Source organism: Lolium rigidum, chromosome 6 (assembly GCF_022539505.1).
Source record: "Lolium rigidum isolate FL_2022 chromosome 6, APGP_CSIRO_Lrig_0.1, whole genome shotgun sequence".
Taxonomy (NCBI): Eukaryota; Viridiplantae; Streptophyta; class Magnoliopsida; order Poales; family Poaceae; genus Lolium; species Lolium rigidum.
This window is the reverse complement of record NC_061513.1, coordinates 224,713,928-224,725,818: the sequence shown is the minus strand read 5'-3', so window position 1 is coordinate 224,725,818 and position 11,891 is coordinate 224,713,928. Positions and strand designations below refer to the sequence as shown.

General features: G+C 40.6%; 1 protein-coding gene across 1 annotated transcript; it reads right to left on the bottom strand.

The window, feature by feature from the left end:
• Positions 1 to 1,936: 1,936 nt before the first annotated feature.
• Positions 1,937 to 9,129, bottom strand: LOC124666423 (FAD synthase). The gene is made up of 16 exons (XM_047203760.1): positions 8,884 to 9,129; positions 7,850 to 7,895; positions 7,583 to 7,746; positions 7,374 to 7,491; positions 7,149 to 7,231; positions 7,003 to 7,062; positions 6,471 to 6,716; positions 5,713 to 5,809; positions 5,489 to 5,539; positions 5,339 to 5,419; positions 4,938 to 5,009; positions 4,763 to 4,825; positions 4,133 to 4,279; positions 3,411 to 3,468; positions 2,823 to 2,875; positions 1,937 to 2,356 (listed from the first exon to the last, which is right to left on the bottom strand). Exons 1-16 carry the CDS (start codon positions 8,982 to 8,984, stop codon positions 2,273 to 2,275), a joined length of 1,524 nt encoding a protein of 507 aa, XP_047059716.1. The 5' UTR covers positions 8,985 to 9,129; the 3' UTR covers positions 1,937 to 2,272.
• Between the last annotated feature and the right edge of the window lie 2,762 nt (positions 9,130 to 11,891).

The following is an 11,891-nucleotide window of genomic DNA, read 5'->3' as shown; positions in this document are numbered from 1 at the left end:
CTTTATTAATAAGGTCTTGTGGTGAAACGGGGCAGCACGGCCAAGTGGCAACGGCTATAAGACGTGGACTTTGTCTGTTCTTTTGAACTGGTCTGTACTATGTGTAGCATTTTATGACGTAATATTTTCCCAAAAGAAGTGGTAAAGATTTAGTTTGACTACTACCTATAGTCACGATGTGCTCAATAATTGTCCAGGAACACGATGGGTGAGTTGTCACGCCAAACTTTTTTGAAACATTCACAGGGAGAATCCCCACCTAAATATATCGCTTCAAAAGAGCGTTACAAGATAATTTTTGTCTATCCTTGTGGGTTAACATTGGTCAGGATAACGTGTGCCCCCGCCTTTGTCTAAGGGTCTTGATCCGCTCCAATTTGATATGTTATTAGTGCAACATAGCTCAAGACATTAAGAGACAAAGTTCACAACTATAATCATTATGGAATACATTTATAGCTAGGAGGAATATATATATAGTTTGGATACAAGAGAGGGATGTTCTTATAAAATCATGTGTCAAGACCTATCTTGACATATACCTTATTGCACAAAATTAGGTAAGAAGTCATTAACGCAAGGCCTCGAGAGTAAATATACTAATTAAATGCAGAAGCATCTCTCAAACATTTACGCATAATTAAGCACCTACCTATAAGACGAGTTCGGATGTTAATTTATTTTAGATGCCAAAAAGGTCTACTTTGCTAAGCACCTTATATCTCCAAGTACTTGCAGCATTGCACATGCTCTTGTTCAATACACTAGCAATCCCCACATGTGGAATTGATGTTTACCACGATATACAACAAACTAGCCAAATTAATATTGGCGAAAACTTCTCCAAAGATTTTTTTTGTGATGATCTCTTCTAAAACGCAAATCCTTTTTGCTAGGACGGGAGACAATTTTGGTGTGCCGCTCATGAATTCACCAAATGCCGTGCTTTGGTGTTGGATGTTTGATGGCCATTACACATGGATGGTGTAACGTTTTCTTTCAGAGGATGGTACCATGCCTACGAGAAGATAAACTAGAAGTGTTTAGCTCCCCTAACTAGGTTGAGGTCCTTCATTTGGCTCCATGCATGGGCCTACGCAGAAGGGTGGGTACGGTGGGTGGGCCGTGGCCCATCCTGAATTTTTAGAAAACGTTTTATATTTAGTCATTTGAGCAAATTTTTATCACACATGAGCAGTAAAATAATAGAAATTAGAGGTGTGTACCCATCCTAGGATATTTTTGTGCGTCCACCACTGTTTGGCTCACCGCTCGAGTGGGACCAAACAAAGGAGTCCATGAACCATACTCTCATCGTATACTCCTTCTCATGCACCATGTGGACCCTCCCACTTCAACCCACCGTTGTGAGGAAGGAACCTCTTCGGTGATCATGCTCACAATTGGGGGATTTGGAAGCAGTGCATGGACAACACTCAACTTAGTCGGGTGTGGCACTTCTAGGTTTTATACGTATCCTTGTTTTTATATCAATCATCAAGAAGTAAAAAAAAAAAACACCGAAATAAAAACAATGCAAATTCTTTTAACATTTTCATCAGCTTGAAACCAAAGAACAAAAGTCGTACTGCTCATACATGCGCTTTTGCTCCAGCAGAAGTATTTTTGTTGATAATTATTCCTAATCATCCACAATACAGTCGTAGTGCGCTTTTGCTCATGTGTAGGTATTTAACCCCTCATTATTTTCACCTAGATTGAGCCTGCAATTCTAGTGTTTATTTTATTTTGGAAATTTCATTAGTTGGAGGGGGGACTATGTGGCCTTTTCTATAGGCTGTCACTGATACAGGATAGAACAAGTAACTACAGGGTCAGAATTCGAGAGAAACAAAACAATAATACTACTAGCAACAAATCAAGCATTACTCTCCACCCAAAAGAACAAATCAAGCATTGCAGACACCTGAATCAATAACAAAGTTATTCTATAATCAACTTCAATTGATTTTCCATGAAACAATTGAGAGCTCTTAGCCCAGTCAAAATAGACCATACAAAGCTACCGTTGTTAATTTGTTACTAGCTGAAGCCCTCAACATTTCACTTGTTCATTCAGTTCTAAACGGGTAATACAAAATTTGTATGTTTCCTAAATAGTATCTCGAGCTTCAGAGTGGTAGCTTAGTGGTTTATTCCAGTCACTGGTGAAGGCATCTGAGCACCACAATGCACCATTAGATCTGCACAATTTCAGAACTTCCAGCAGAAATAATGTGGAAGAAATATGGAAGTGTGTGGACTCTTGAGTTTATTTGCAACTGTTGACTGGGGAAAATTGTCCATCAAAGCTACGTGTCAGCTTATCCGCGGCCCCTTCTACCCTCTGGTTATCCTGAAATTCAGAAAAAACGGTCCTGTAAGAGAAATTACTCAAGGAAGTCAAGCACTGAAGCATATTCGTAAAAAGGTTCAGTCCTATGTCATCAATTCCAGATTCTAGAGCAGCCAATACCTAATTCTATCACCAGTTTTCTTGTTAGCACATCGGTTGGTGATTACAGACTGTTTTTGTTTGCAAGAGATGCAATAACTCTCATTATTGCCTAATATGTCATTAAGTTTTACAAGATCCCACAAACCAGAGTACCAAGTTCCTCAGTAACATCACACATTTAGAAGTTTAAATAACTACTCCATCCTGTAATACAAGACGTTTCGGATAGTGATATCTTGTGATGATAGTCAGTATAAATTGTTGTAAGAAATGTCTTATATTACGGGACAGAGGGAGTAGTCTGTATCGTTTATGCTACTTTGTGCAGTTAAAGGAGTCTGCTGCGAAGAGTTCATACTTATACCTTTCCAAGAAGATTCACAACCAAAGGCCCAGTTCTAGAAATTCGATGAGTTCCTGCACATCGAAAACATCAATCAATGATAATCAAATGACACCCGAGAAGAACACATATACAAAGGTACAATAGGGAAATTCAATTCGGCTCCCTCTACCAAAAAATTATATTTCGAAATGTCGAAAAATTTTGACAAAAAATTTTACATGTACATTTCCACAATATACGTGTGTTTGTCAAGTTTCGCGAGGAACCAATATTTTTTATGATCTATGTAAAAAAGAGAAAATTTATCTTCTGAAAAGTCTTATTTTTAGCATTGAATTTTTGTATTTTTTACACACGCCACATGACAAGTCGATTTTTCATGAAACGACTTTGTGAGCACGTAGCACGTGAAGATTTACACGTGAATTTTTCGCTTCACTTTTTAAAAATTTCAAAATGTGTGTAACATGCATTTCAAAATAAAGGGAGGATATGCTCCCATGTGGCAAAACACCACTCCCGGTACAACATAACAATAATGAGAACATTTACCTTGCTAACTAACAAGGTAAATAAACAAGAGCCTTATATTACAGGGCAACATACCTATGTAAACATCAGAGAACTCTAAGCATAGTTTTTCAACCACCGGAGCAATTTTGACCTGAATAAGCATCCAGCGAACCCATGTAAGATAAAAGAATGCAAGAAGACTGAAGTCCAAGGCATCGGAGTCAATTTAGATAAATGACAAGAAGACTGAATAGTAAAACAAAAATGCAATTATCCTACTGTAACCACTCTAGGGTGCCACTGGATCTGTAGAGTCAACCACATCGTAAGGCAAAGAAATATAATAAAATGTTCAACAGAACACATAAACGTATTGTCAGCATATAAATTGTCAAGGTAGAGTAATTATATTTCTCCTTGCTTTGGTTTCCTTTTATTTCTGTTGGGTTTCATATCTAGCCTACCCCAACTTGCTTGGGAAAAAGGTTTTGTTGTTGTTGTAGAGTAATTATATTACTGAAGAAATAAGCAAATTTCCACTTTTAATGTTGAGAACTCAAGGAACATAGGTCTACATGAAATATGAAACTTGGTTTCAGACTAGGTAAAATTCAAAAAAAAAAAAAATACACTAGGTTCACCTGACCAATCTAAATATTCTCTATATATATTATGGGTGGAAGATAGAGAGGTTGATGCATGCTTTGTAAGATGTCATATATATATGAATGGCGATAGTAGTTTTCCAGGAAATATTTATAGTTCTCACAAGAAAAAAAAAGGAAGATGAATTCAACTATGATAAAGGTACATACATCTGGGAGCGAGGTGCTGAGATGTTTTGACACAAAAGGTTTCGCCCTCACCAAACCACTCTCATGGGTATCCAAAAGACAATTCCACTCCATATCCAGTTCATCCACATTAGTTGCAGCAAGAATGATCACATTCTTGCATTTTATCTGCAAAGCAAATAAATTATCTATGGGGCAATCTTAAGACAAAATAGGAGTAAATACTAGCATATTTAAGAAAAAAATGTAATCTGAGCACTCCTTGCAACTATGACTATAATTTTTTTAGTCAATGCCAATTGCAGGCCAGACTATTTCAGGAAAAAACGTGATTAAAATTTCAAGATAAAAGTGGCCCGTGTTTCCCAAGAAAATTGCCTTTCAGCAACGAGTTTGAATCTCAGTATCCTCAATATTTTCCTTTTGAATATCCTTTTTCTCAACGTGTTCTCACTGAAATGTGGGCCCAAATCAAACCCTGCGGCTAAAAGGAAGTGACATTTTGCACCAGCTGTTTCTATCAAATGGATATGCACCTATATTATTGCCATATGCTAGTCTTGAGGAACCTAGATCTCTATGAAGGGCACAAAAGTGATCAAATGTTTCAGTACTGATCTAAGAGAAATGCACCAAAAGAACAGAACATACCAGTGGCAACGGCAGCCTTTTGTGATGTAATAATTCGGTAATACCTTCTGGCAACAAAGCCATCTAAAGAGAAGTGAAAATGAGTTAAATTATGAAATGCAGTTTGCAATTTGCACTTTGCCCAGAATAAGCATGTATATGCATAGATCAAAAAATCTTATTAAATCCACATTACCTCATTTCGATTACCGATGTAACTGTTCCCTATGAGTTGACTAAGATGCTCCTCAAATTCTTCATCAGGAGCCTATGTAAATGAAAAGCAAACATTAGTTGATGCCAGGAAATGGTATTATCAAGGGAAACTCATTAACCAGCAAATGTCGTATGACAACAACACATGGCTATGTAGTTTTCACATGCCATTAGTGCTCTCACAACATGATTTCCTTGTGCTAGTCATAGCGCAACCCTATAGATCAGAACACAAGATTTCCTTTGTTACCTAATAGAAAAATGCAGCAAACGCATCCAAGGAAACTAGAAGCAATGAGAGTTTATACCCCAAAATGGAAAACAAACACTAAGGAATACTATAAGAAGCATTTAGCAGCAAGAAGGTTTTAATAGACGCACCAGACGAACTCCAAATGCTTTTGCAACACCAGCCAATGAAATATCTGAATGCAGAGGCCCAAGTCCCCCAACAAGAAATACCTGTACATCATCAATTCCATTACACCAAACTTGAAAAGGTTCAAAAATGAAAAGCCCACAGACACTAACCGCATCATCAGTAGATTTACATCTTTCAATTTCCTCGGCAACAGAATCAGTCTGCAATGCCATAAAATTATGCCCATTAAATTTACATAACAAGAAACATGGCAGAGTCAGAGCTTAATTGTACACTCAACAACAATACTGCAGCAATCTATTTGCTGACATTTGAGTCATTATACAAGAATTGTAGGACATACGGCTATGCAAATACATTAAACATCACTTACTTCATTGCGAACAACCGCTACATGAGAAACTCGCCACCCAATTTCACGAAGCTTCTTGCACAAGGCTGTACCAAATTTATCCTCAACTGTGCCAAACCTGAAGCACAAAAATGGATAAATATCAATTTGGTGTAGAGAAACAGAGTTTCCCACAAAATGTCCAAGTCCGCTCATCAATAAAGGATAATCAAGAGAAACACTAACTTCTATGACAGTAATAACTAAACCCGGTAACAAAATGTATTTCAGATTTTAGGATGATTCCTTGCACTTTGTGTTTATTTCTCTTAAGTTAGAAAAATGAGCTAAAATCATCAGACCCGTCTTCTTTATCCAAAAATCATCAAATGACTGGAGAAGTGTAACTAAGCAAATAGCTGATCTTATTTGCTCTGCGATCTGCAGAGAAAGATACAATATAGCATTTATCCGAAAGTCCAAGGCAAAAAAGAAAATGCGTTTAAAGGGATTTAACGTAAATTTCAACAAAAAAAATTTAAAGAGACCTAGGGGAAGAATCCCTGGCTTATTTTTATAAAAGAATTCATGAGTACGCACTGGTATTGCGAGCACTGAGGCTCGAATTTTTACCCACGCGGGCAGGTGCGCATCAGCCCGTGACTACCATCTAGGCTATGCCACGGTTCTAATTTTTTTCAATGATCAAAATAAAGATAAAGGGTGTTATTTTCACCAAGGGACAACTACGCAAATCCAAGAGTCAGCATCTGTAGATATAAGAATGAGAGATTACGCACAATATTTCATCACCAACTACAATAACTGAAGCCGAACGTGAGATGATTTGTTCTCCCTCAGCGCTGCTTATGCCATTGCTTGCAACAGAATTAGTTTCTGTTTTACTACTAGTCTTCTTTGCTCTCCCAGCTCTTTCAAGTCTTCCATCTGATAGCATGTATGCTGGTCTAAAGCTTTTCCCATTTGATGAATCACAAAGAAGTGCATTTGGAACAGTATCATATATGCTCCCAATGGATGTATACCTGCAATGAGTGCAAGTATACAAAGCATATACAAATTAGGATGTTTGTACTAGAGATCAGAGCACTTTTCAGCAGCTTAAAATTTAGGGTGGCCTTACAAAAATGAGCTAAAGTCCAGCTTTAAAATTAACAAAATTGCTCATCGAAAGGTAGAGGAAATACTTCATTCTTAGAGATTTTGTTAGACCAACAGCATGGAAAACTGCATTTTTGGCCTAGAGGCTAGACATGACAAGACATAAGAGCAAATATACATTTGAAAGTGTGAAAATGTAAAAGAACCCACCCCTCATCATAAAGGCTGCAGTATTTGACCTTACAGGTCAAGAGGAAAGACCAAACATCCCTGTCACATAAAAACAATGCTCCTTACATTTGGATTAGCAGTCTACAGGATGCAAGCTTGATTATTTCCATGATGAAGAAAAAAACCTGTATGACCAGTCCAAGATAGGATTCACCCTCATAAAAGGAGGCCAGCCAGGCGAACTAGGAGAGAATTGTTCTTGACCAACCTATAATTCCAAACTGAATCACTAATAGGTGTGGGAGATAGCAATAGGTGTGAAGAATTGTGAGCGGACATGGGCGCAAGTCTGCATATAATAGGTCTATGAAGACTTGAAGAATAACTGAACAATGTAACAACATATTTACCGCATTTGGATCGCCAATTCTAGTGCCAATGAAAATGGCTTTAGTAGGCTTCTTTTTCAATAGGCCTTCTAGACCAGACTTGAAATCCAACCCGATAGTTTCCAATGGCAAACCATACCTAGTACAGAAAGAACATGATGGAGATCATTCATTTAACTTCTCAAGAATAGCCCCCCAAAAAAATGGAACAGATCTTAGTGTGTCCTTACGTTGAAACTGTTTCATAAGTGAATGAGTTGATTTCAGGAAAAGCACATGGAGTCTCGAAATAGATGGTACGCAGCGGGCAGTTTTGAAAAGTATCGATATGGGCTTCTTCACCATAACTTGTTTTGTGAAGATAGTAGCCAGCCCGAATCAAATGCAGGAGTACCTATTGATACATAACATATATATCTTGTCAAACTTGCAGATGGATGTTAATTATCAGTACAACATACAACAAATGATGAGAAAAGGAGAAAATGAGATATTACGGTTGAATCCTTCCCACCGTTAAAGCTAAAGGCAATTTCCTCAAACCTGCAAAAATGAAATTTCTGGCGAAATGAGAAACTTAGACTGGAATTGTATCCAATATCCATAACGTGTTTTGGCACTCAACCCACAGATTTACACCCAAACATGCACACACACAGCCACACACAAAACTTTTTTGAAAGAGCGCAAGGAGAATACATAATCTTCAGACTGTCAATATACATTTTGAGAACAGGCTTTACAAGTAGTTTGAACATAGTGAATCCAATCCATACAGTATTTACTTGTTTGTTCAGTCCCTTTCATCAGGAATGGAACTTCATGACAGCTGCTCTAAATAACTTGAGTAATAGCTGAAGTTACCCAAAATCTCTAAGTACTTTAGTCCTTTGAATTACCATATGAACAACAAACCATGGGTCTAATCCTCTAAGGGGACAGGCAAAAGAGTTTATGGTCGACGAATCCAGCAACAATTAGTTAAGACCAGCGACTATGCTACTCTGCCAGGTAATAAAAATGATCCATAGAGCCTCAAATTGAAAATGACAGCATATTTTCCATTGGAACAGCAGGGACGAAACCCGTAAATCGCTGACACAACCACCACCACATGAGGCATAACTGCGTTTTCTGCAGGTGGAAATACAAGTAGTAGTACACACGGAGATAAGATAGCGCATTGGAGGAAAACAGGCGCAGAGCCAAGCAGCTTAAGATCTAGCCAGTCTGCCCCCAACTCAAATCTTCCTACCGAGTACCGAGAACGACCGTATCCCTCCGCCGATGCGTGCTCCAGCAGTCCAGCTACCCGCCCGCCCCCATCTCTCCGCCTGATCGGTCAACAGAACCCCCAGCGGCCTCGCCGCCACTCGCGATCGCCGAACGAGCCAAACCCAATCGCGCGGCAAGGAGTGCTATCCCAGATTCCCCGGTTCCCGGTGGATGGACTGGGCAGGGAAGTAAAACACTAGTAGTACTGATCGAATGAATTGGAGGTGGAGAGTAAATGTGGGGGGTGGGGGCGTACGGGTAGAGCGCGAAGGCTCGCTGGACGACGTAGACGGCGCTGTCGTACTTGGTGCGCAGGCGGCCGTCGCTGCTGGCCCGCACCGCCGCGTCGATCTCCATCCCCCGGCCGGCGCTCGTCCCTCCGGCGAAGCGAGAGGCGAGCTGGGAGGAGGAAGGGATTGGGGGGAGAGCAAAGCAGTTGTGGACTGGGAAGGAGGCGTGACTCGGCGGCGTGGCGTTGGACGAGGCTTCGCTTCAGGGGATGGATGGGAAGCCTCGGAGCCAGGCTTCCTGGATATTTCGGGTCCTGTTTCTGTATTTTTGTGCAGCCACCACCGGGAGAAAAATATCCTATCTCTCCATCTCTTTTTTCAGTTATATATATATGCTCGCGCGCCCAGCCCAGCGTGGACGCGGCGCGGCGCTGACGTGGTATGCCGTGATCTGGAAGAAGAAGACGAACGGCGAGGGAGGTCGTACACCCACGTTCTGTTTCCGCTGCGGGCCCAACAGCCTCAGGCCATGGGCCCCGGCGGTTCGTCTACGTGGTGGACAAGGCTCACGGAGCCACTGTTGTGAGCTAGCACAACGAAGATGTGCGAATTGGGGTGGAAATGGAGCCCCGGATATATGGTTTATCCTCCTGCAAGTTGCGCACGGATTCTGTGAAAGAATAACTCACACTTGCTTACAACAAAATCTGCTTCGTGGTCCTCCTAGGGCGTGAAATGATCTACTCTACCGCTATGTGTTGAATGCAATGTGCGCTAGCACCCTTTTGTTTTTCTCCTAGAAAAAAGTGGCATTCCTTCATAGTTGCATTGTGATGGCTTAACGGTATTTGACACGTTCTCCAATTTTGGCAAGCTTTTTTCTTGATCCAGTCATTGAGCACGTGCCTAGCTAGTGGCAATTAGCATGTTTTCCAATTTCCAATTTGGCTTTGCTTGTGCTGTTTGGTTGACAAGGTTTTTTCTCCTATCCTAGTCACCAGGCACATGCATGGGCACGTGTGTAATCTAGGGGAAAAAAGGATCATTTTGTCTCGGTTGTTCAACTACAGCCAATGCCAATGGTTCACGTTCAGATTCAGGAGTAGAAGAACCTTCGATAGTTGCAAATGCACCATCTCCTTTTCTTTTGTAAATTTTTTCCATTACTTCATCTTGAAGACTTAAAACCAAAGTGGTTCTACTCCAGTCATGGTGGGTATGTACAATCCAACTGAGCATTGAATCCAACAAAGCAAGGTGAGTTTTTAGATTCAGATCAACTACATGGCAAGGGGATTAAAAAATCACGACTTAATTTTTTGTATACCTTGCTCAATGGCAGTCCACTAGTCCACGGTGGCAGGCGGCACCATGGGCTACGGCCAGGCGACCACGATCTGGAATTCCAGATGCAGCTTCTTTTGGTTTAGCCTAGTTTTAACTAGAAGAAGAAGGTGAGAGCTACACAGATATGCCGTAGAGATTGGATGGAAGAAGCAAAAAATCTAGAAAAAGAAATTTTAGGGGTTAGACAGAAAGCTCGAGCAGAGCTCGGCTTTAAATTAATAAAGCCCCACGGCCACAAGGTTCACAACGATAGCAAAACAAAACAACACAGCCCGCAGCTCGAAGGCTGGGCACACACCAAGAGTCTCACACAGACCGCCAGCAGCACGAGGGCTGGGCACACATAACAAGTCTGGAGAACAAACTAGGGATACATGACGTCAGACAAAGGAGGAGACTCAGACCGGCACGTCCTCCACAGCATCCCGTGTCGCCGCGTGAAGGATCCTGATCTTCTCAATCGCCCTCTGGATGTCTTCTGTCAACACCCGAGCTTTTTAAGTCCAGATGCCTATTATGCCATTCATCGCAATCCCAGGAATATTGTTTTTGCGAGACATAATAGATTGATATCACAGAACATCATTCATTACAACATCATAATAGTCTTACAAATAAAGGATCACATGATCCAGTCTCATTACAATAATAGTTGATCTATTGATCAAGTACAAAACATAAAGCGGAAGCGAAATAGCGTAGTAGTAGTCCATATGTTCCACATGCAACTGTTGACGTCAGGAGTGGTCCTAGTTGTCGTAGACGTCCTGCTGTCCTTCATCCTGGTGCTGGGGCTCTTCTTCATAGTCTGGCCATTTGAATAGCCAGGGACAAAGCCATGAGTACTTTAAAGTACTCGCAAACTAATATTAGTGTAAGCACTAACAATTATATCAATGGGGTTCTAAGCTCTAGGTTCATTTGCATAAAGCCAGTTTTATTTCATAAGCATTTAGTAAACAAAGACTCCTCATTTGCCTAACTTAACTCAAGTGGGAACATTAGTGTCATTCCCACAACTCTTTTGTGATTCAAAGTCAAAGTCACCTTTCAAACTCAAGTCACAAGTCACCTTTCATATTTCTAGAAAAATTCTGATGACGAAACAGTATGGCCTTTCCAACTGTCCATGACCGCGGACGCGGCTATTCGAATAGTTTAAACTCTGCAGAGGTCATACACTTGTGCCACAACAATTGCAATAGTCCGTCAGGGGTAACTGGCCCTGATTTATCACACTCAGTGCGCGAACTACCAATCATAACCTTTCATTTACATACGCTAGTATAGGTACCTCTCCCCATGAGCTTGGCCTCCCGGTGAGAGCAAACCGCCAACCCGGGAACTGCATAGGGCTTGGGTAGGACATTCACCTCATTTCACGTCATTTCACTTTCAATGGAGGCAGCCTCGGCATAACCCCTATGACGCTTGTTCAGAGGGAACCCATACTAAAATACATAAGTTTCCAGTTAAGCCTTACCCAGATTCAGGTATTGTGGGGGTACTTAAGAATTGGAATGGTATCGCATCCGAACCAAACCATCAGTTTTGTAAAATTTCACCAAGTCATTCACAAGTCATATTCACCTTCAAAAGCTTTTAGTAGAATGACTCATCATTCCAAAGTTTTCAAAGTCATTTCAAGTCACATGTTCCCATCTAGAGTAGTCATCTTTAGTTTTTA

What these genes read in the sequence shown, in the direction of transcription:
- LOC124666423 (XM_047203760.1), bottom strand. Translation starts at nt 8,984, where the DNA reads ATGGAGATCGACGCGGCGGTGCGGGCCAGCAGCGACGGCCGCCTGCGC. An exon ending in CGAGCCTTCGCGCTCTACCC is followed by an intron (nt 7,896 to 8,883) that starts GTACGCCCCCAC and finishes TCATTTTTGCAG; the next exon opens with GTTTGAGGAAATTGCCTTTA. An exon ending in ACTTATGAAACAGTTTCAAC is followed by an intron (nt 7,492 to 7,582) that starts GTAAGGACACAC and finishes TTTCTGTACTAG; the next exon opens with GTATGGTTTGCCATTGGAAA.